Source organism: Entelurus aequoreus, linkage group LG18 (genome assembly GCF_033978785.1).
Source record: "Entelurus aequoreus isolate RoL-2023_Sb linkage group LG18, RoL_Eaeq_v1.1, whole genome shotgun sequence".
NCBI lineage: Eukaryota > Metazoa > Chordata > Actinopteri > Syngnathiformes > Syngnathidae > Entelurus > Entelurus aequoreus.
In genome coordinates this window covers 11,717,460-11,742,459 of record NC_084748.1, presented here as the reverse complement: position 1 = coordinate 11,742,459, position 25,000 = coordinate 11,717,460, and the positions used below count along the sequence as shown (strand labels likewise).

The window sequence follows — 25,000 nt, the reverse complement described above, 5'->3', positions numbered from 1 at the left end:
TTTTTTTATTTTTAGCTCAAATCTTTGGTTACTTGACGCTATCCAGCCAGCGGGCTATAACTGTTAGCATTTCAGTGCATCTTTGGTTCTTCAGCATTCACACGGAATGTCTTCCACAATTGCAGGTTCCAGTTTCTAAAATACTACCAAAAACTACCAAAATGGCCCCCGCATCCTTTGAGCTGTCAGTCTGTGGGCCTGTTGTAATATGAGAACCTTGTACAGTACATTCAAAATGCCACACAGACACACACACACTAACACACACACCAACTATTACACACACGTTTCAACAATATTTCATATCACACACATACACAGGCACATATTTCACTTTTGCAACATTCCTAACTCTCCTATGTGCCACATTGTATACACAGTACAGTACAGACCTGGTCTACGTCCATAGTCCATACTCTGAGTATACCAAGCGCAGCGTTACGTAACTCAAAACATATGCTACTCACTTTTAGCCAGAATACCTCCATTTAAACTCAATGCACATGTTGGCACGCTGAAGGAAGAGTGTTAGAGTGGAATAAAGGTCTTTGCTAGTACTACAAAAACAGTAACAGAACACTCCTGGGGTGTATTTTGGCCTCTCGTGGTACACCACTAGTACCGCTTGTGTTATGGTTTAAGGCCGAGCGCTGTACGGACAAAAGTCAATGTGGAGTCTTTGCAGATACAAGACATTTTTTTTATGTACGGGCTCGGAGTCAATTTCTTCCACGCCTAACTCCTCCAAGCCTCTATGGACCTTGCTTTGTGTTCCATGCAACAGGAAAAGGGTCTTACCCAAAGTGTTTCCAACTGTCCAAAATGTCTTGAAAGAGAGAAAAAATCTTATCCAGCCTCTGATTGAGTAATGCAGGTGTCTTCAAAGTGCGACCATTTGCGGCCCGTAGCCAATTTTTTAACGGCCAACAATCGTTAGCGTTCTAATATTAGCACGCCAGGTTCAAATATTGACGGATGATACCTGGCAGTTAGTATGCTAGTTTGTTTTTATTTTAGCTAATTTTGCAGGTATACACTTAAGTCATTTTTGTCACTTGTTGTAGCATGTTAAACACATTGTTCAGGTAAACACTTTAGAGTAATATGTTCTGGTACAGATTGCATTTTAGCATTAGCATGCTAGATTTTTTAGCTAATTTAGCAGAGTCATGTATTTTGGTAATTCACTTATGCAAAATGACTTGTCCAGGGTGTGCCAGGCCTACCGCCCAAATGCAGCTGAGATAGGCTCCAGCACCCCCCACCACACCGAAAGGGACAAGCGGTAGAAAATGGATGGATGGATTTATGCCAACTGTTAGCATGCTCATTTTGCTCATATGTTTGGTTACTTGACACTATCTTGCCAGCGTGCTGACAGTTCGGCTTTAGCTTTTCAGCCTTCAAGTGAAATTTCTACCGAAAATGCATTTTCTAGTTCTTGTAAGAAAAAGAAAAATCTGGTACTGGTTTTGAAGGTGAGAACCACCAATGACTCACATCCTCTGATTTCTCAGACTGTGGCCCTCAGTGTAAAAAAGATTTGGAACCCCTCAGCTAAACCAAGGTTGTCCAAAGTGTGACCCGGGGCCATTTGCGACCCACAGCTTGTTTTTTGTTGGACTGTGACACCTTCTTCAACACCTTCTACAGACACAATAAATGTGTTTTTGATTAGAAAAAAAACCAAACAAAAAACTAGGGATGTCCGATAATGGCTTTTTGCCGATATCCGATATTCCGATATTGTCCAACTCTTTAATTACCGATACCGATATCAACCGATACCGATATCAACCGATGTATGCAGTCGTGGAATTAACACATTATTATGCCTAATTTGGACAACCATGTATGGTGAAGATAAGGTACTTTTTAAAAAAAATTAATAAATAAGATAACTAAATTAAAAACATTTTCTTGAATAAAAAAGAAAGTAAAACAATATAAAAACAGTTACATAGAAACTAGTAATTAATGAAAATGAGTAAAATTAACTGTTAAAGGTCAGTACTATTAGTGGACCAGCAGCACGCACAACCATGTGTGCTTACGGACTGTATCCCTTGCAGACTGTATTGATATATATTGATATATAATGTAGGAACCAGAATATTGATAACAGAAAGAAATGGGGGGAGGGAGGTTTTTTGGGTTGGTGCACTAATTGTAAGTGTATCTTGTGTTTTTTATGTTGATTTAATAAAAAAAAAAATAAATAAAATAAAAAGATACAGATAATTTTAAAAAACGATACCGATAATTTCCGATATTACATTTTAACGCATTTATCGGCCGATAATATCGGCAGGCCGATATTATCGGACATCCCTACAAAAAACTAAAGAAAAATGGAACCAGCCCAATTTCCCCCTAAAATAGGACCTAAAAACCAAAATGGCCTTCTACATGGTGTTTAATAAACATGTACACATTTCTTGCAAGATATGGTTAAATTTCGAGTGTTGTAAAGCAGTGGTCTCCAACCACCGGGCCGCGCCGCGGTACCGGTCCGCACAAGAAATTTAAAAAAAATAAATTTTTTTTTTTTAAATTAAATCAACATAAGATACACTTACAATTAGTGCACCAACCCAAAAAACCTCCCTCCCCCATTTACACTCATTCACACTCATTCGCACAAAAGGGTTGTTTCTTTCTGTTATTAATATTTCTGGTCCTTACATTATATATCAATATAGATCAATACAGTCTGCAGGGATACAGTCCGGAAGCACGCATGGTTGTATTTTTTTATGACAAAAAATATAAATTAAAACATTTTTTTTTTTTTACCAGCAGCTCCGATGGCGGCGTGTTTGAGGCTTCTTCTGCTGCTGCCGCTGGCGTGCTGCCTGCCCTCCCCCTCCCGGCCTCCCTCGCGATACTGCCGCCGCTGCTGCGACCACACGGAGCCTCAGGCCGGCCCCGCCCACTACCGCGTGCCCGAGGTCCACACCGTGGTCAACATGACCATCCTCAAAGGTACCAGAAGGTGGACTCAAAATTGTCACAATGTTTACTAAGACATGCTAGCATTAGGATAATAATGGTTGTATAATCAGTAGCTAAATATTGTTAGCTGCTAAAGACGTTTTGCTTGATGTTTTTCAACCAATCTTCATCAAATTCTACATGCATGTGCTTGTCAGTCCCTTAAACGTTAGTGCCAAATTTCCTGGCGATTAGACTAAAGTGGGTTGTTTTGTGGAGTGCATGTGTCAGGCTCAAACACCGAACTATTTATCAAACAAGACAAGAAGCAAGGAATCACGCAGAGACAGAGTCCAATTTATCTCATGAGGAGAAACGTCTGGGGCTGCACACTCAGTTACAGTCTCCCACCACGCTCTAAAAGTACAGCCCCACGCGCTCCTCTATTTATTCAGGAGTTCCCTAGTTAACTAAACACCTGGAAGTTACAGTGGGTTGTTTTGTGGAGCGCATGTGTCAGGTTCAAACACCGAACTATCTATCAAACAAGACAAGAAGCAAGGAGTCACGCAGAGTCGGAGTCCAATTTAGCTCATGAGGAGAAACGTCTGGAGCTGCACACTCAGTTACAGTCTCCCACCACGCTCTAAAGGTACAGCCCCATGCGCTCCTCTATTTATTCAGGAGTTCCCTAGTTAACTAAACACCTGGAAGTTACAGTGGGTTGTTTTGTGGAGCGCATGTGTCAGGCTCAAACACCGAACTATTTATCAAACAAGACAAGAAGCAAGGAATCACGCAGAGACAGAGTCCAATTTATCTCATGAGGAGAAACGTCTGGGGCTGCACACTCAGTTACAGTCTCCCACCACGCTCTAAAGGTACAGCCCCACGCGCTCCTCTATTTATTCAGGAGTTCCCTAGTTAACTAAACACCTGGAAGTTACAGTGGGTTGTTTTGTGGAGCGCATGTGTCAGGCTCAAACACCGAACTATTTATCAAACAAGACAAGAAGCAAGGAATCACGCAGAGACAGAGTCCAATTTATCTCATGAGGAGAAACGTCTGGGGCTGCACACTCAGTTACAGTCTCCCACCACGCTCTAAAGGTACAGCCCCACGCGCTCCTCTATTTATTCAGGAGTTCCCTAGTTAACTAAACACCTGGAAGTTACAGTGGGTTGTTTTGTGGAGCGCATGTGTCAGGCTCAAACACCGAACTATTTATCAAACAAGACAAGAAGCAAGGAATCACGCAGAGACAGAGTCCAATTTATCTCATGAGGAGAAACGTCTGGGGCTGCACACTCAGTTACAGTCTCCCACCACGCTCTAAAGGTACAGCCCCACGCGCTCCTCTATTTATTCAGGAGTTCCCTAGTTAACTAAACACCTGGAAGTTACAGTGGGTTGTTTTGTGGAGCGCATGTGTCAGGCTCAAACACCGAACTATTTATCAAACAAGACAAGAAGCAAGGAATCACGCAGAGACAGAGTCCAATTTATCTCATGAGGAGAAACGTCTGGGGCTGCACACTCAGTTACAGTCTCCCACCACGCTCTAAAGGTACAGCCCCACGCGCTCCTCTATTTATTCAGGAGTTCCCTAGTTAACTAAACACCTGGAAGTTACAGTGGGTTGTTTTGTGGAGCGCATGTGCCAGGCTCAAACACCGAACTATTTATCAAACAAGACAAGAAGCAAGGAATCACGCAGAGACAGAGTCCGATTTATCTCATGAGGAGAAACGTCTGGGGCTGCACACTCAGTTACAGTCTCCCACCACGCTCTAAAGGTACGGCCCCACGCGCTCCTCTATTTATTCAGGAGTTCCCTAGTTAACTAAACACCTGGAAGTTACAGTGGGTTGTTATGTGGAGCGCATGTGTCAGGTTCAAACACCGAACTATCTATCAAACAAGACAAGAAGCAAGGAGTCACGCAGAGTCGGAGTCCAATTTAGCTCATGAGGAGAAACGTCTGGAGCTGCACACTCAGTTACAGTCTCCCACCACGCTCTAAAGGTACAGCCCCACGCGCTCCTCTATTTATTCAGGAGTTCCCTAGTTAACTAAACACCTGGAAGTTACAGTGGGTTGTTTTGTGGAGCGCATGTGTCAGGTTCAAACACCGAACTATCTATCAAACAAGACAAGAAGCAAGGAGTCACGCAGAGTCGGAGTCCAATTTAGCTCATGAGGAGAAACGTCTGGAGCTGCACACTCAGTTACAGTCTCCCACCACGCTCTAAAGGTACAGCCCCACGCGCTCCTCTATTTATTTAGGAGTTCCCTAGTCAATATCACTGAGGCTGCTTCTAAAGGGTGTGGTCACATATATCATGCAAAGCAGCTCCAGTACGCACAATTTGTGATTGCCTTGTCTGTGCTTCGTCTGCGTGCTGTCGTCTTATCTTCGTTGAGGTACTTGAAGCCCTCGGCTGTTAGCGGGCTAAGGCAAAGAAAACATCTGCGGCGAGGCCACCCCTCATATGCCGTGGAAGATAACAAGTTTTGTGCCCTTGCACGAAGCAGAAAAGACCACAATAGGTAACAACTATAGCAACGGCCTTTAAGCATAAGAGTTGTGTGATAACGTACATGTAGTTATTCTAACAGCATGTGCGAGAAATTTCAAGCCGATCAGTGTAATTTAAGTCCGAATCGTATTAAGTAAAATCTTGTTTTGATACTTTTGTTGTGCGTCCGATACAAAGGCACCACTTTCCGAAATGTGCTAGCTCGATGCTAATTTACATTGCATATGCCATATACATGCTTCTGATTAGCATTAGTAACACCTCGCCATTTGGTAACAAAAGCCACAACTGAGATGCACGTTACAATCAAACAGCCGGTGTGTAACTATAGTACATTACTTACAGTATAAACACTTTGTAGGATACGAAAGACAAGACTGGTACGTTTCACTTAATGGCAAAGACTACTTCCTGACTACGGAAACACATGCATGCGTGAATAAATGCATACTTGGAAATGAAACTCAATGAAAAAGATACGTCTTAGTTGTCGTTGTTAAAAGTTACATTATTCTTTTAGATTTGATCATTTCAAAAATGTACATTTATTAACACGTAAACAGACACAAAAGTATCAAAATTTGGCACCGTTGAGAAACGGTTCAAATGTGAAGTGTACGCCAGTCGTAAAAGTCGGACATGTGGGATAGAGCCCCTTTAAATACTCGAAGCCCACCTCGGAACATTACAAAGGAGGTGAAACAAGTTAGCATAGTATAGAATTAGCATAGCATAGTGTAACAAAACATAGCATAGGACAGCACAGCTTGTCATAGCATAGCGTACCATAACGTAACAAAGCATAGCATAGCTGAGCGTAAGCATAGCATAGCATACTATAGCGTAAAAAAGCATAGCATAGCAGAGCTTAGTGTAGCGTAAGTATAGCACAGCATAGTGTAACAAAACATATCACAGCATACCATAGCATGACAAAGCATAGCATAGTAGAGCGTAGTGTAGCGTAGCATAGCATAGCATAGCATGACAAAGAATATCATGGTAGAGCATAGTGTAGTATAGCATATCATAGTATAGCATATCATAGCATAGCGTAACAAAGCATTTCTTAGCATATCATAGCATAGTGTAGCATAGCGTAAGTATAGCACAGCATAGTGTAACAATACATAGCATATCATAGCATAGCATAGCATGACAAAGCATAGCATAGTAGAGCGTAGTGTAACAAAACATAGCATATCAGAGCATAGCATGACAAAGCATAGCATAGTCGAGCGTAGTGTAGTGTAGCATAGCATAGCATGACAAAGAATATCATAGTAGAGCATAATGTAGCATAGCATAACATATCATAGCATAGCATACCATAGCATGACAAAGCATAGCATAGCATAGTAGAGCGTAGTGTAGTGTAGCATAGGACATCATAGCATAGCACATCATAGCATAGCGTAACAAAGCATTGCACAGCATAGCATATCATAGCATAGTGTAGCGTAGCATAGCATAAGTATAGCACAGCATAGTGTAACAAAACATAGCATATCATAGCACACCATAGCATGACAAAGCATAGCATAGTAGAGCGTAGTGTAGTGTAGCATAGCATAGCATAGCATGACAAAGAATATCATAGTAGAGCATAGTGTAGCATAGCATACCATATCATAGCATAGAATAGCATAGCATGACAAAACATTGCATAGTAGAGTGTAGTGTAGTGTAGCATAGCATATCATAGCATAGCATATCATAGCATAGCGTAACAAAGCATTGCATATATAGCATAGCATATCATAGTGTAGCGTAGCATAGCGTAAGTATAGCACAGCATAGTGTAATAAAACATAGCATATCATAGCATAGCATAACAAAGCATAGCATAGTACAGCATAGTGTAGTGTAGCATAGCATAGCATGACAAAGAATATCATAGTAGAGCATAGTGTAGCATAGCATATCATAGCGTAATAAAGCATTACATAGCATAGCATATCATAGTATAGTGTAGCGTAGCATAGCGTAAGTATAGCACCGGATAGTGTAACAAAACATAGCATATCATAGCATATCATAGCATAGCATAGCATGAAAAAACATAGCATAGTAGAGCGTAGTGTAGTGTAGCATAGCATAGCATGACAAAGAATATCATAGTAAAGCAAAGTGTAGCATAGCATATTATACCATAGCATGACAAAGCATAGCATAGCATAGTAGAGCGTAGTGTAGTGTAGCATAGCATATCATAGCATAGTGTAACAAAGCATTGCATAGCATAGCGTAGCGTAGCATAGCGTAAGTATAGCACAGCATAGTGTAACAAAACATAGCATATCATAGCATATCATGACAAAGCATAGCATAGTAGAGCGTAGTGTAGCATAGCATAGCATGACAAAGAATATCATAGCATATCATAGCATGACAAAGCATAGCATAGCATAGTAGAGCGTAGTCACGTAGTGTAATGTAGCATAGCATATCATAGCATAGCGTAACAAAGCATTGCATAACATAGCATAGCATAGCCTATCATAGCACAGCATACCATAGCGTGACAAAGCATAGCATAGTAGAGCGTAGTGTAGCACAGCATAGCATAACATAGCATAGCATAACATAGCATACCATAACATAGCATAGCATATCATAGCACAGCATAGTGTAACAAAACATAGCATAGCACAGCACAGCATATCATAGCATAGCATTGTAGAGCGTAGTGTAGCATAGCATAGCCTATGTTCCCCTGCAGTGCTTAAAAAGTGTACTGGAACAGAAAAAAAACGTACTATTATTATTATTTCTTACAGTTAATAAGTCATTTGTCTTTGTTTGTTCAGCACAGTCACACAACTCACCAAAGTCATGGCTCATATCAGTAAATCACCCCCGCGTTTATTCAGCTCGTTAAGTTTGCATGTCTATTTCTTCTGAACCCCATCACCACTTCTGTGTTTACATATTTCCAAATCAGCTTGCAGTTTGACGAGAGACAGAGACGTGACGACAGAAGATGCTCACACGGCCCAGGGGGAAGGGTTTTTTTTTTGTGATGAGAACATGTAATCAGAGCTCCACGAGAACTAAAGGGCCTGCACTGTGAGCGGACCCATCCTTCGCAGGACTGTGGAATGACAAGACTTTTCCTCTTCCACTCACAGCCACGTTCACACTGGCACACAAGTCACTCCAACTGTGACTTCTTGGTCCACAGTCAGGAACCACAGAGTCTCCACCACCGACTGAAGCAAGACATTCCAGGTCACCCACAAGCTGACAGATGCACATAAGAGGATTCCAAGACTTTCATACGTGCAAACTGCAATTTAGGTCCCTGAAAAGAATGACCAAACCCAATGTTTTCCTTTGTTATGGGCCTGCTGTGGAAGAAGCACCCATTTATTTACATGCAGCAGTGCATCGGTGCTATCGTTAGCATGCTAACTCTTTTAGCCAATTTAGCAGCTGTACACTTCAGACTAATATACCTCGATACTTGACACATGCTACCTGTTAGCATGCTAACGTTTGCATCCATCCATCATTTTCGGCCACTTGTTAGCGCACTAATTTTTAAGCTAAATTTACAGCAGTACACCTCAGTCATATAACTTGGTACGTGACACATGCTAACTGTTAGCAAGCTGACGTTATCGTGTTAGCATGGTTACATTAGCACGCTAATGTTTTTAGCCAATTCTACCACCGTACACCTCAGTCGTTTAACTTGTTAATTAACACTGTTAGTGAGCATGTTAACCTTTTCATCAAATTTTGCAGCTGTACACCTCAGAGTAATGTATCATGATACATGCTAACTGTTAGCATGCTAACTTTAGTGTGCTAACATGCTAACTGTTAACATGCTAAGAGTTAGCTTGCTTATTTTTTATTAGCTAATTTTGTAGTCATACACCTCTGTAATATCTTGGTACTTGACACATGCTAGCTGTTAGCATGCTAACGTTTGCATCCATCCATCTTTTTCGGCCACTTGTTAGCGCACTAATTTTTAAGCTAAATTCACAGCAGTACACCTCAGTCATATAACTTGGTACGTGACACGTGCTAACTGTTAGCAAGCTAACGTTATCATGCTAGCATGGCTACATTAGCACGCTAGTGTTTTTAACCAATTTTACCACCGTACACCTCATTCGTTTAACTTGTTAATTAACACTGTCGGTATGCTAATGTTAGTATGTTAGCATGTTAACCTTTTTATCAAATTTTACAGCTGCTCACCTCAAAGTAATATATCATGATACATGCTAACTGTTAACATGCTAACGTTAGTGTGCTAACATGTTAACTGTTAACATGCTAAGAGTTAGCTTGCTAATTTATTTATTTTTTTAGCTAATTTTGTAGTCGTACACCTCTGTAATATCTTGGTACTTGACACATGCTAGCTGTTAGCATGCTAACGTTTGCATCCATCCATCTTTTTCGGCCACTTGTTAGCGCACTAATTTTTAAGCTAAATTTACAGCAGTACACCTCAGTCATATAACTTGGTACGTGACACATGCTAACTGTTAGCAAGCTGACTTTATCGTGTTAGCATGGTTACATTAGCACGCTAATGTTTTTAACCAATTTTACCACCGTACACCTCATTCGTTTAACTTGTTAATTAACACTGTCGGTATGCTAATGTTAGTATGTTAGCATGTTAACCTTTTTATCAAATTTTACAGCTGCTCACCTCAAAGTAATATATCATGATACATGCTAACTGTTAACATGCTAACGTTAGTGTGCTAACATGTTAACTGTTAACATGCTAAGAGTTAGCTTGCTAATTTATTTATTTTTTTTACCTAATTTTGTAGTCGTACACCTCTGTAATATCTTGGTACTTGACACATGCTAACTGTTAGCATGCTAAAGTTAGAGTGCTATTATGCTAGCATTAGCACACTATTTTTTTTTTTAGCCAATTTTACAACCGTACACCTCAGTCATATAACTTGTTAATTGACATATGCTAACTGTCAGTATGCTAATGTTAGTATGTTAGCATGTTGACCTTTTTAGCTAATTGTGCGGCTGTACACCTCAAAGTCATACATCTTGATACTTGTCACATGCTAACTGTTAGCATGCTAACGTTAGTGTGCTAACATGCTAACTGTTAACATGCTTAAAGTTAGCTTGCTAATTTTTTTAAAGTAAATTTCGCAGTCATACACCTCAGTCATATCTTGGTACTTGACATATGCTAACTGTTAGCATGCTAAAGTTAGCATGCTATTATGCTAACATTAGCACACTTTTTTTTGCCAATTTTGCAGCAGTATACCTCAGTCATATAACTTGGTACGTGACACATGCCTACTTTCAGAATGCTAATGTTAGTATGTCAGCATGCTAACCTATTTAGCTAATTTTGCAGCTGTACTCCTTCGAGTCGTACATCATGGTACTTGACACATGCTAACTGTTAGCATGCTAACTTTAGCGTGGTTTTGGCTTTTATTTCTGTCAGTCGGTCTGGCGCTGGGCTAATACTGCTGTCGCTCGTTTTAAACCACGTCCATTCCTGTTCCTAAACAAAAAACTGGATCCTTGTTTTAAGAGCTCTCCCTTTTTTCTTTTACGACCCTCGTAAAGGCTTCACTACCACTTTGGCTTCAGTTCACGCCAAGACCCTCACAGACCTTTTTGTCATCTACTTTGCACCGAGGATGTACCGTTCACATTTGAACCGATGACAACAAATCAATTCACATCCAAATCATGATTCTTATTCATCCCAATTCAAAATCAATTGCTAACTTTCAAAAATAAATGATATATATATTTACAAAAGCCAAAACCAGTGAAGTTGGCACGTTGTGTACATCATCAATATAAACGGAATACAATGATTTGCTAATCCTTTTCAACTTATATTCAATTGAATAGACTGCAAAGACAAGATACTTAACGGTCGAACTGGAAAACTTTGTTATTTTGTGCAAATATTAGCTCATTTGGAATTTGATGCCCTGCGACATGTTTCAAAAAAGCTGACACAAGCGGCAAAGAAGACTGAGAAAGTTGAGGAATGTTCATCAAACACTTATTTGGAACATCCCACAGGTGAACGGGCTAATTGGGAACAGGTGGGTGCCATGATTGGGTGTAAAAGCAGCTTCCATGAAATGCTCAGTCATTCACAAACAAGGACGGGGCGAGGGTCACCACTTTGTCAACAAATGTGTGAGCAAATTGTCCAACAGTTTAAGAACAACATTTCTCAACCAGCTATTGCAAGGAATTTAGGGATCTACAGTCCATAATAACATCAAAAGGTTCAGAGAATCTCGAGAAATCAATGTGTACGTAAGCGATGACATTACGGACCTTGGATCCCTCAAGCGATACTGCATCAAAAAGTGACATCAGTGTGTATAGGATATCACCACATGGGCTCAGGAACACTTCCAAAAAAAACCACTGTGAGTAACTACAGTTTGTCGCTACATCTTTAAGTGCAAGTTAAAACTCTACTATAGGAAGCAAAAGCCATTTATCAACAACACCCAGAAACGCCGCCAACTTCACTGGTTTTGGGTTTTGTACTAAAAACTAGAGAAATTAACGAGCTGCACGGACAGATAATTTTACTTCTTAAAAAAAATCTTAAATTAAGATTTGAAATACTAAAAAATCAGCAGGACCTTTAAGTTAAAAAATAGGTATTTTATTCTGAAAACTTGCATTTATTAAATCAAGCATCTTCGAGATGTTGAATAATCTTTCAATTAAATGGTCCGTATTATCATCAAAATGTTCAGAGAATCTGGAGAAATCACTGCATGTAAGCGGAAACAAACATTAATTGCCCGTGACCTTCGATCCCTCAGGCGGTACTGCATCAAAAAGCGACATCAGTGTGTAAAGGATATCACCACATGGGCTCAGGAACACTTCAGAAAACCACTGTCAGTAACTACAGTTTGTCGCTGCATCCGTAAGTGCAAGTTAAAACTCTACTATGCAAAGCAAAAGGCATTTATCAACAACACCCAGAAGCGCCGCCGGCTTTGCTGGGCCCGAGCTCATCTGAGATGGACTGATGCAAAGTGTAAAAGTGTTCTGACGAGTCCACATTTCAAATTGTTTTTGGAAACTGTGGGGGTTGAGGTGGGCGGGGGTTGGTGGTCTGTGGAATGCTCTCCCTGACCACCCGAGGGCACCACAGACTGTGGATGCTTTTAAAAAAGCCTCAAAAACCCTTCTTTATTTAAAAAAAAGCCTTTTTTTTATATATATATCCATACTAGTTCTAGCTATTAGGCTGTTCTAGTTTTTATTTTTTTTATTATCTTTTTTTTTTTAATACACTGTAGCCATACTTGCCAACCTTGATACCTCCGAAGGGGGAGGGGGGGTTTATATTGTAGCGTCCCGGAAGAGTTAGTGCTGCAAGGGGTTCTGGGTATTTGTTCTGTTGTGTTTATGTTGTGTTACGGTGCGGATGTTCCCCCGAAATGTGTTTGTCATTCTTGTTTGGTGTGGGTTCACAGCGTGTTTGTAACAGTGTTAAAGTTGTTTATAAGGCCACCCTCAGTGTGACCTGTATGGCTGTTGACCAAGTATGCCTTGCATTCACTTGTGTGTGTGTAAAAGCCGCATATATTATGTGACTGGGCCGGCACGCTGTTTGTATGGAGGAAAAGCGGACGCTATAGGCAGTGCCTTTAAGGCACGCCCCCAATATTGTTGTACGGGTGGAATTCGGGAGAAATTCGGGAGAATGGTTGCCCCGTGAGATATTCGGGAGGGGCACCGAAATTCAGGAGTCTCCCGGGAAAATCGGGAGGGTTGGCGCAATAAGAAGCCTAAAATAGCACAACAGAGACCCCGGACTGTTGAACAACTTAAGCTGTAAAAAATTCAGTTTCTCAGTTCGAACATGAAATATCTTGTCTTTGCAGTCTATTCAATTGAATATAAATTGAAAAGGATTTGCAAATCATTGTATTCTGTTTTTATTCACCATTTACACAACGTGCCAACTTCACTGGTTTTGGGTTTTGTAGATTATTTGCCATGCTATGATCAAGGTAACAAGGTATTAATTATCATCCCCCCCACTGTACAGGTGATAAAGGCGACAGAGGGGATAAAGGCACGCCTGGTAAGTCAGGTCTGGAAGGACCCCCCGGCCAACTCGGACCGGTAGGCTTCAAAGGCAGCAAAGGCCAAGCGGGCGCCCCCGGGGACCCCTGCAAGACCCCCCAGTCGTCCTTCTCGGTGGGTCGCCGCAAGTCCCTGCACAGCGTGGACTACTACCAGGCGCTGGTGTTCGACACGGTGTTCGTCAACCCGCACGAGCACTTCAACATGTTCAAAGGCAAGTTCTACTGCTACGTGCCCGGCGTCTACTTCTTCAACGTCAACGTCCACACCTGGAACTTCAAGGAGACCTACCTGCACCTCATGCACAACGAGCAGGAGCAGGTGATCCTCTACGCGCAGCCCAGCGAGCGCTCCATCATGCAGAGCCAGAGCGTCATGCTGGAGCTGGCGCAGGACGACGAGGTGTGGCTCCGCCTCTACAAGCGCGAGCGGGAGAACGCCGTCTACAGCGACGACGTGGACGTTTACATCACCTTCAACGGGTACCTGGTGGCGCCCGGTCTCCAGTGACCACGGGTCACAATGCGTGGTGCTCTGTTCGAATTCTAGCAAGACTGGAACACATCCACACCAGGACTAGTCCTCCCAGCATGCAAACCACCACACCTCCATTTTAAAGATGGTGCTTAAACCCGATCCAATTCAGGTCAATATATACTCGGGTGTCCAGAGTGCTACCGGTAGCTCCTTGACTATGGTCTAAGAATACAAAATGTCTTATCCTGCACTATTTAAAATGATATCGCATCCCAATGGGGCACTTTAAATAAAATACTCCAAAAATCTCAAGTTGGTTACAGATTAAATCTGCATATAAAGTACTTTAATGACGCATATTATTTCCAGGCTTTCGAGGGCCAAATAAAATGATGTGGCGGGCCCCCGGGCCTTGAGTTTGACATGTAATAATGGATTATATCAGCTATCTGATAATAATAATAATAATAATAATAATAATAAATGAGCAGGATTTTTAAGTAAAAAAAATAGGTATTTTATTCTGAAAACTTATTAAATCAAGCATCTTCGAGATGTTGAATAATCTTTCATTTAAATTATCTACAAGGGGGAAAACCAAAACATCTCATTTGAATAGCTATTTTCTCAATTTTAACATTTTTAAAGGAGCATAGTAAACATAATTATTCCTGCTAAAATTGAGATTAATCGGCGACTAAAAATAAGTGAATAGCTCTTAAAACTAGGGAAATTTCTGGAAATAACTTTTTAAATTTGTGGCAAATAATTTGCAGTAAACATGTCAATCGAATTAATTGTATTTAGTTTTTAACGACATATTTATATAATATTGATACATTTGACTAATTATATTGCATCATATTCATATATTTCATTTTCCCTCTTAATAATAATAATAATAATAGATTTTATTTGTAAAAAGCACTTTACATTGAGCAAACAACCTCAAAGTGCTACAGTGTATTAAAAAAAACTGATAATAAAAATAAATAAAAATAAAAACTAGAACAACCTAATAGCTAGAAATAGTATGCATTTATCCAAAAAAGGCTTTTTTTTTAAAAAAAAGAAGGGTTTTTAAGCATTTTTTAAAAGCATCCACAGTCTGTGGTGCCCTCAGGTGGTCAGGGAGAGCGTTCCACAGACTGGGAGCGGCGGAGCAGAAAGCCCGGTCTCCCATTGTTCGTAGCTTTGTCCTCGGAGGGCGGAGGTGTCGTGTGGAGGACCTGGGGGTGAGCAGTTCTTTGAGGTAGAGGGGCGCATTTCTATGGAGGCACTGGTGGCCTAGTAGGGAGACTTTGTATTCAATCCTGAGTGGAACAGGGAGCCACTGAAGGGATTTTGAGAATTGGTGTGATATGGTCGTATTTCCGCACTCTCATCAGGATCCTAGCAGCACTATTCTGTATGTATCGCAGCTTCTGGGTGTTCTTGCCGGGGGTCCACGACAAGAAGTGCGTTTCAGTAGTCTAGCCTGGAGGAGACAAAGGCGTGGACGAGCCTCTCGGCATCAGGGAGAGTGAGTGAGGGGCGGAGTTTAGCAATGTTCCTGAGGTGGTAGAAGGAGGTCTTGCACAGTTGTTTTATTTGAGCCAGGTCAGGTGACGGTCCAGTCTAACACAACGTTTACTTTTTAGCTTTGTTTTATAGGTGATTTTGTGTCTAATAATGTGTTTTATTCATTGTCAAAAAAAAGTCTGCGGGCTATAGAGAGTTTTCTATTCGGGCTCCAGTACTATGGAATGCCCTCCTGGTAACAGTTAGAGATGCTACCTCAGTAGAAGCATTTAAGTCCCATCTTAAAACTCATTTGTATACTCTAGCCCAGGGGTCACCAACGCGGTGACCGCGAGCACCAGGTAGCCCGTAAGGACCAGATGAGTAGCCCGCTGGCCTGTTCTAAAAATAGCTCAAATAGCAGCACTTACCAGTGAGCTGCCTCTATTTTTTAAATTTTATTTATTTACTAGCAAGCTGGTCTCGCTTTGCCCGACATTTTTAATTCTAAGAGAGACAAAACTCAAATAGAATTAGAAAATCCAAGAAAATATTTTAAAGACTTGGTCTTCACTTGTTTAAATAAATTCATTATTTTTTTTTACTTTGCTTCTTATAACTTTCAGAAAGACAATTTTAGAGAAAAAATACAACCTTAAAAATGATTTTAGGATTTTTAAACACATATACCTTTTTACCTTTTAAATTCCTTCCTCTTCTTTCCTGACAATTTAAATCAATGTTCAAGTACATTTATTTTTTTTTATTGTAAAGAATAATAAATACATCTTAATTTAATTCTTCATTTTAGCTTCTGTTTTTTCGACGAAGAATATTTGTGAAATATTTCTTCAAACTTATTATGATTAAAATTCCAAAAAATTATTCTGGCAAATCTAGAAAATCTGTAGAGTCAAATTTAAATCTTATTTCAAAGTCTTTTGAATTTATTTTAAAAATTTTGTTCTGGAAAATCTAGAAGAAATAATGATTTGTCTTTGTTAGAAATATAGCTTGGTCCAATTTGTTATATAATCTAACAAAGTGTTGATTGGATTTTAACCTATTTAAAACATGTCATCAAAATTCTAAAATTAATCTTAATCAGGAAAAATTACTATTGATGTTCCATAAATTATTTTTTTAATTTTTTCAGAAAGATTCGAATTAGCTAGTTTTTAATCTTCTTTTTTTCGGTTGAATTTTGAATTTTAAAGAGTCGAAATTGACAAAGACAAACTATGTTTCAAAATGTATTTGTCATTTTTTTCGTGTTTTCTCCTCTTTTAAACCGTTCAATTAAGTGTAAATTTCATTAATTATTAATAATAACATACAGTTAAAGGTAAATTGAGCAAATTGGCTATTTCTGGCAATTTATTTAAGTGTGTATCAAACTGGTAGCCCTTCGCATTAATCACTACCCAAGAAGTAGCTCTTGCTTTCAAAAGGATTGGTGACCCCTGCTCTAGCCTTTAAATAGACCCCCCTTTTAGACCAGTTGATCTGCCGTTTCTTTTCTTTTCTCCTCTGCCCCGCTCCCTCTTGTGGAGGGGGGTGGCACAGGTCTGGTGGCCATGGATGAAGTGCTGGCTGTCCAGAGTCGGGACCCGGGGTGGACCGCTCGCCTGTGCATCGGTTGGGGACATCTCTGCGCTGCTGACCCGTCTCCGCTCGGGATGGTCTCCTGCTGGCCCCACTATGGACTGGACTCTCACTATTATGTTAGATCCACTATGGACTGGACTTTCACAAAATTATGCTAGACCCACTCGACTTCCATTGCATCCGGTCTCCCCTAGAGGGGGTGGGGGGGTCACCCACATCTGCGGTCCTCTCCAAGGTTTCTCATAGTCAACCCACGGGGTTGTGAGTTTTTCCTTATGTGGGCTCTGAACCGAGGATGTCGTTGTGGCTTGTGCAGCCCTTTGAGACATTTGTGATTTAGGGCTATATAAATAAACATTGATTGATTGATTGATTGGGGAAGTCTGGGCTTCCCTGCTTAGGCTGCTGCCCCCGCGACCCGACCTCGGATAAGCGGAGGAAGATGGATGGATGGATGGAAGGATGAATGGATGGATGGACTGATTGTCAAGGAACTGGATGTTTTCACAGAATGCTGAGGGGCCAATAAAAAACAAGCTGCGGGCCTAAAATGTCCTCCAGGGCGCACTTTGGACACCCCTTGTTGAAAAAGTTTGAACCATAACAAAATCTGTTTGTGCTTGAACTCAAACCGTGGATCATAGAAGACATTCTTTCCGCTTATCAGTTAGTGGTAGTGGGGGTGGTGGTCTCAGGAGGCAGGCCCGGACTTCCTGTTCCAGATTGAATCCCTCCAGTGTGTCCTAAAGGTCTAGCCCGGGGCCTCCTTCTGGCGTCTGGACTAGAATCCCCCGCAACCTCATCTTACTCGTCCAAAACTCTCATCTTATCCCCAAGGGTTCTTTAACCCACGCAGGAAACATATTTCCTTGCTTCTATCTGCCATCTTGCTCTTCCACGCACTACCCTTGGCTTGTGACCATAAACTTTGATAGCGTACAGTACAAAAGTACTATATTAAAGCATGTATATTAAATAAAAATCATTGAAACGTGTATGTATTTGGTCTTATTGGCGGTATTATTGTGACAAATACTAATAAAATACACTTTTGGAAATGAGCTAGCTAAACTAACACAATGCTATTATGTTTAAATGGATATTTTACCCGTTGTTTTACATGAATTGAACATAATAACAACAGTTGGATTTAATATTTGACACCCTATTAATGTATAACATTTGTAAAATTGCTTTAAAATGTGTTTTAATGGCAAAACATTTTAGAAACGTGCTTGCCTACTTGACACAATGACATTGCATTAAGAGAGATTTTTTACTGGCTTGTTTTTACAGACATTGTGTTACAAATATATTAAGAACAGTTTAATTGCAACATTTAGTGCCCTATTGAAGCATTGAAAGCGTTAAATTGCTTTTAAAATTAGTCTTTAAAGTACAATAATGTACTTTTAGTAATGAGCTAGCTTACCTGACCCACGGCCATTTTGTTGATAGCAATGAATTGATTGAATACAAATATATAAAAAATATGTTTTACCAGCTTGTTTTACACGAAGAAATACAATTAAGATTTGAATAACAGTTCAATTGTAAGATTTAAAACCTATTACAAGTGTCAAATGTAAAAAATAAAAATAAAAATAAAATAAAATAAAAGCTCTTACTTGACACGCCGCCATTTTGTGGAAGTCGTCGCCTGGCAGAGTCACATGACAGTCACGTGACAGTCACATGACAACCACTGCAACATCTTTCCTATACTTTTTTGAAGTCAAGCACAAAGGAGCACAGGACGCATTTTAAATATGTTGGAATCATCTTTTACAAAGATTTTTATGCTTGTATGATATTTAGAGCACTTTTTTTAGATTCTTGAAATGACCCAACCACACTAAGAAAAAACGTGTCAATCAAAAGTCAATATTTTTTATTTTTTTGTAAAGGCATCATTTTGTTGCCATACATATGTAGCAAAAGAAGTGCGTGTTTAACAGAGGTGTGCTCGCCATAGACATCTTATAAGAAGACGCAGCATCGAGCGCTACTGCCTAGTGGCGCTGACGAGACGCGGGGCCGCCATCTTGGAGTGGTGATCCGCTCCACTCAGTGCAATTCATTTGGCAGGAGCAATGAACTGTCAGCGCATTTAATTCATCTTACCTCACCGAATACCACTGATTTTCACGCGTTTTTTTGTCATGCGTCTAGCTATGATAAAGGACACATGTTTTGGCGTGTTTTATTATTCATAGTTTGCTTGACAGTAATAGAATATATGCTATAAATGACCAGACGTCCGAGATCAAAACTGGGAATATAATTATCATCCCAGAGAAGGGGGTAAAAAACGATCAGCTATTTTTAAATTGAAGAAACAATATGATTAGGTTATATATACATGCGTATATCCATAAACAATGTATGAATACATTAGATATCTATATATCTTATAGACTGTATCTCTGTTGCTGCTGCAGCAGCAGAGAGTTTATTCTGTCTTGACACTTTGTATTGATATTTTGTATTACATTCTTCCCTTAAATGATCATGTTTACAGTGATTGTTTTATATGTATTTTTTATGTATGTCGGTTTGGATAAAAGCGTCTGCCAAATACTTAAACATATACAAACACCTAAAAGTCTTTATATCAGCTAAAACCACCATTCTGATTCACTGGATTCAGAATAAAACCAAATTCTGTTTTACAATCTTTATCTTCATCATTTATTTCAACTTTATGTTACTCAAGTATGACATTTTTAAATTGAATTAATTTCATTGACAAGCAATTCTATTATGGTCATACTCTTGTTTGCTAGCGGCTACGATTTCAGTACTATTGAAGATCTTTGCTCCTTCTCAACTCTGTGGTAATATTCTTTTCACAAAATACAACCAATAGTACGTTATTGTTAAATCTTACTTGTGAAAGGTAATCCCCCGATTCCTATTTTCAACTGTCCGCTCATTTGAGCAGGAAAACGCTGAACACCAGCTTTGTTTTCTACCTGTCAACTGTCAGTTTAGGCTGCTCGCCGGCTCCTCATCACCACTTCAAGATGGCGGCCCAATTTCTCGCGTCACAGCAGCCAATGCTGTGTCTACTTATAAGATGTCTATGGCGTTCGCAACATACTTTGAAGGTTTTTTAGTGGGCGTGGCTGGCCTTCGAAGCTGTTTGACCCCGCCCACACACACACACACACACACACACACACACACACACACACACACACACACACACACACACACACACATACACACTTAATTGCAACCACATTTCCTCTGTCCTCAGTGCAGCTTTAAAAAGCTGTGTCTAAATACTTTTGTTCGTTTTGTTCATTACGCCAACGCTGCCCTCTTGTGGCCGTTTTGTGTATCGCATCCACTTTCAAGCGTGTGCTGTTGTACCAGACTCAAGCCGCAAGAGGGCGGTAGAAACCACAGCATATAATTATTCTAATTGTGTAGTTTTAAATCAAACAATATACCATAACATCTTAAATTCGTGTTTTCTTGTCAACTTATGACGCATTTAGTCGATTAAACACAATTATATTCAGTAAGTAAGAAAATGTTAACTCTATTGAGACAAATACATTATGGAGGTTAATTTGTGGTCCAAATAAATAAATACAAAACAAATAAATAAAAAATACATTATGGTGGTTAATTTGTGTCTTTAATACAAAAGCCTTTTTTGACACAACTGAATATTTGGGCGTTTAAATTTTGTCAACTGATTTTTTTTTTTACATTAAATCTATGCTGACAATTTCATTGAATAAAAACGTATGAGCAAAATGAGTGTTTAAAAATTAAGTTTGTAAAAATACAGGGTTTTTTACAAAGCCACTTTTTTATACATAGCACTATTAACAAACAGTTTCCAAGGTGCTGCACATAGAAAAAACAATTAAGAAGTAATACAATTAAAAGAACAGTAGATACAATAATGCAATCAATTAAAATAAACAAATAGATGGAAAAGGGACAAGCGGTAGAAAATGAATGGATGGATAAATAATATAAATAAAAATCAATATTAATAATAATAATAAAAACACTAATATATAATCAAGACAAACAAAAGAAATAGAGCAAACCAATAAAAGACACATAGGACCACGTAAAATAAAATAAAAGTGGGTTTTAAGTCAATCAGAAATACTTTATTAATCCCCGAGGGGAAATTAAAATTTGAAAAATAAAGAATAAATTATTTTATAAAATAAAGTATTTCTGAAGTCAAGACCTAAAATAATTCAAAGAAGAAAAAAAATCAACCAACCAGCCATCCATTTTACTACCGCTTGTCCCTTTCAAAATTCAGTGCAGAAAAATTCCTTGCTTGACCCACTTCCGGGAAAGTTGTCCCGTATCACGTGACTTCAGTGTTGACACCCCATTGTTTTAAAACACACACATTTTTTTTAATTCAATGAAATTGTCAGCATAATTTCACATTAACTAACCTCCATACAGGCTGACAAAAACACCCCAACTATTTGGATGTATTTAGTGCCAATTTTTTGTTTTTGTTTGAAATAAAAACGCGTTGTTCCCCTATTTTCCACCCAGAAGCGAATGAATAACATAACACTTTCCTCTAGCGGCGGGAGGAGACAACTACATCAACAACACTCGTTTATTTGTTTAAAATTAATTTATTATATCTTTTTCATAGTTAACATACAGCCAGTCATAAAGAACACGTGTTCTTGTTTTTAAATCATTTTCACGTCACTTACAAATGTACATCTTCTTTCAGATTCCGCCAAGCTCGAACCGAAGTTTGTTTTGTGGGGACTCAGGAAGGAGTGGTCGCCATTTTATTCTGAAGGGGCGGGACCAGAACCGGAAACACACAAACACACGCACACACACTCGTTCATGGGATGTACACACTTAAAACAATCGTGAGCACTGAAACAAAAGTATAAAAATAACAACTATGACTTTGTACAATCAGTGCACCTGGGGGAACAAAATAAAACAATTATTAATATTCGCATTCAAGGGTGTCATCCGACAAAAGCGCAGTGTTTTGCTTGTGGGTAACGAGGGGGGGTCATTACTTGGACCTGGCAACCAGGCTTGCTCGTTTGGAAACGCCCCTTTTCGGCCACGTCACTTATTTCATTTAAGCGCCGCGAACATTAAAATACCCCGGATGTCGTTGTTTGTGCCGTAAAAAAAGTGTATTTTTTAATTTAAAAAAAATAAAATAAATGAAAAAAACATTTGACGTTATATTGACATTTTAACATTAGCATGCTAATGTATTTTTTAATAGCATTTTGGCAAATTTTTTAAATCATTTTTTTAAACCTAAAATTCATGGCTTTTGAGGACCATCTGCATTTTGCAAGTATGCTAACTGTTCCATTGCTAACAAGCTAACGTTAGCGTGCTAACTTTTTATGCTGGTATTTTTACTGATTGTATTATATTGAGCCAACAAACCATGGCTTTTAAAACTTGCTTAAAACTTAAAAGTACACCAACTTTTCCAATGTTATCACGCTAACATAAGAATGCTAACATTTTTAGTAGCATTTTGGCAAATTTTTTAAATCATTTTTTTAAACCTAAAACTCATGGCTTTTGAAATCCATCTGCATTTTGCAAGTATGCTAACTGTTCCATTGCTAACAAGCTATCGTTAGCGCGCTAACTTTTTATGCTGGTATTTTTACTGATTGTATTATTTTGAGCCAAAAAACCATAGCTTTTAAAATTTGCTTAAAACTTAGAATTACGCCAACTTTTTCAATGTTATCATGCTAACATGAGAATGCTAACATTTTTAGCAGCATTTTGGCAAATTTTTTAAATAGTTTTTTTTTTTAACCTAAAATTCATGGCTTTTGAAAGCCATCTGCATTTTGCAAGAATGCTAACCGTTCCATTGCTAACAAGCTAATGTTAGCGTGCTAACTTTTTATCTTGGTATTTTTACTGATTTTATTCTTTCAAGCCAACAAACCATAGCTTTTAAAACTTGCTTAAAACAGAAGTACACCAACTTTTCCAATGTTATCATGCTAACATTAGGGCAAATTTTTAACATTTAAACCTAAAATTCATACATTTTGGACTTGTCTTCCGTCTTTCAAGTATGCTAAATGTTCCATTGATAACAAGCTAACAGTAGCATGCTAACATTTTAACAAATTTTGATCATCAAACCTTCAATTCATAGATTTTGAAACATGTCTCCATCTGGTAAGTATGCTAACTGTTACCATGATAACAAACAAATGTTAGCATGCTAAAATTTTATGCTAGCATTTTAACTAATATATAAAATGTGTGGATTTTGAGACTTATCTCCATCTTATAAGCATGCTAACTGTTCTCATAACAAGCAAATGTTAGCATGCTAATATTTTAACAAGTTTTTATAATTTACCTAAAATTCATAGATTTTGAGACATCTCTCCATCTTGCAATAACAAGCTAACGTTAGCATCCTCACATTTTATGCTAGTATTTTAAGTAATTTTGATTAAAAATTATGGATTTGGTATTTATGCTAACTATTCCCACAATAACAAGCAAATTTTATCATGCTAACATATTAGCTAATTGATCATTTAAACCTAAAATCCGTGGATTTTGAGACTTGTCTCCATCTCGCAATAACAAGCTAACGTTAGCATGCTAACATTTTATGCCAGCATTTTAACAAATTTTGATCATTTAAACCTAAAATTTGTGGATTTTGAGACTTGTATCCATCTTACAAGTATGCTCAACTGTTCCCATGATGACAAGCTAACGTTAGCAAGCTAACATTTTATGGTAGCAATTTAATTAATTCTGATCATTTAAACCTAAAATTTGTAAATTTTGAGACTTGTCTCCATCTTGCAAGTTTGCTAATTGTTCCCATGATCACAAGCTAACGTTAGCATGCAAACATTTTATGCCCGCATTTTAACATATTTTGGTCATTTAAACCTAAAATTTGTGGATTTTCAGACTTGTTTCCATCTTGCAAGTATGCTAATTGTTCCCATGATAACAAGCAAGCATTAGCATGCTAACATTTTAAGCTAGCAATTTAACTAATACTGATAATTTAAACCTAAATATTTGTGGATTTTGAGACTTGTCTCCATCTTTCTTTTATCCTAACTGTTCCCATGATAACAAGCAAGAATTAGCATGCTAACATTTTATGCTAGCATTTTAACAAATTTTGATCATTTAAGCCTAAAATTTGTGGATTTTGAGACTTGTTTCCATCTTGTAAGCATGCTAACTGTTCCATTGATAACAAGCTAATGTTAGCATGCTAATGTTTTATGCTAGCTTTTAAGCTTCAATCAACCGCAGGCCTAAAGTTTACAGCTCAGATAGCATAGATAGATAGATATGCTAACTGTTCCCACGATAACAAGCAAACATTATCATGCTAACATTTGAGCTATTTGATCATTTAAACCTAAAATCCATGGATTTTGAGACTTGTCTCCATCTCGCAACTTTAGCATGCTAATATTTTATGCCAGCATTTTAACTAATTTTGATCATTTAAACTAAAAATTTGTGGATTATGAGACTTGTATCCATCTCTTATGTATGCTAACTGTTCGCATGATAACAAGCTAACGTTAGCATGCTAACACTTTATGCCAACATTTTAAAAAATCTTGATCATTTCAACCAAAAACTTGTGGATTTTGAGACTTGTTTCCATCTTGCAAGTATGCTAACTGTTCCATTGACAACAAGCTAATGTTAGCATGATGATGTTTTATGCTAGCTTTTAAGCTTCAATCAACCGCGTGGCCTAAAGTTTCCAGCTCAGATGGCAGTCAAATCAAAATTTCCCCGTAAATGTCGTAGTTATTATTATTTG

General features: G+C 38.7%; 1 protein-coding gene across 2 annotated transcripts in view; it reads left to right on the top strand.

The window, feature by feature from the left end:
* Positions 1-14,521, top strand: part of c1qtnf6b (C1q and TNF related 6b) — a 19,731-nt gene extending 5,210 nt beyond the window's left edge. The window contains exons 2-3 of one of the 2 annotated variants that reach the window (XM_062026504.1): positions 2,800-2,985; positions 13,541-14,521. In XM_062026504.1, the coding sequence (XP_061882488.1) occupies positions 2,808-2,985; positions 13,541-14,088 (726 nt within the window). In that variant the 5' untranslated portion in view covers positions 2,800-2,807 and the 3' untranslated portion in view covers positions 14,089-14,521. The remainder of the gene's footprint in view (positions 1-2,799; positions 2,986-13,540) is intronic. The other variant, XM_062026503.1, reaches the window with a different exon arrangement.
* Positions 14,522-25,000: the final 10,479 nt, after the last annotated feature.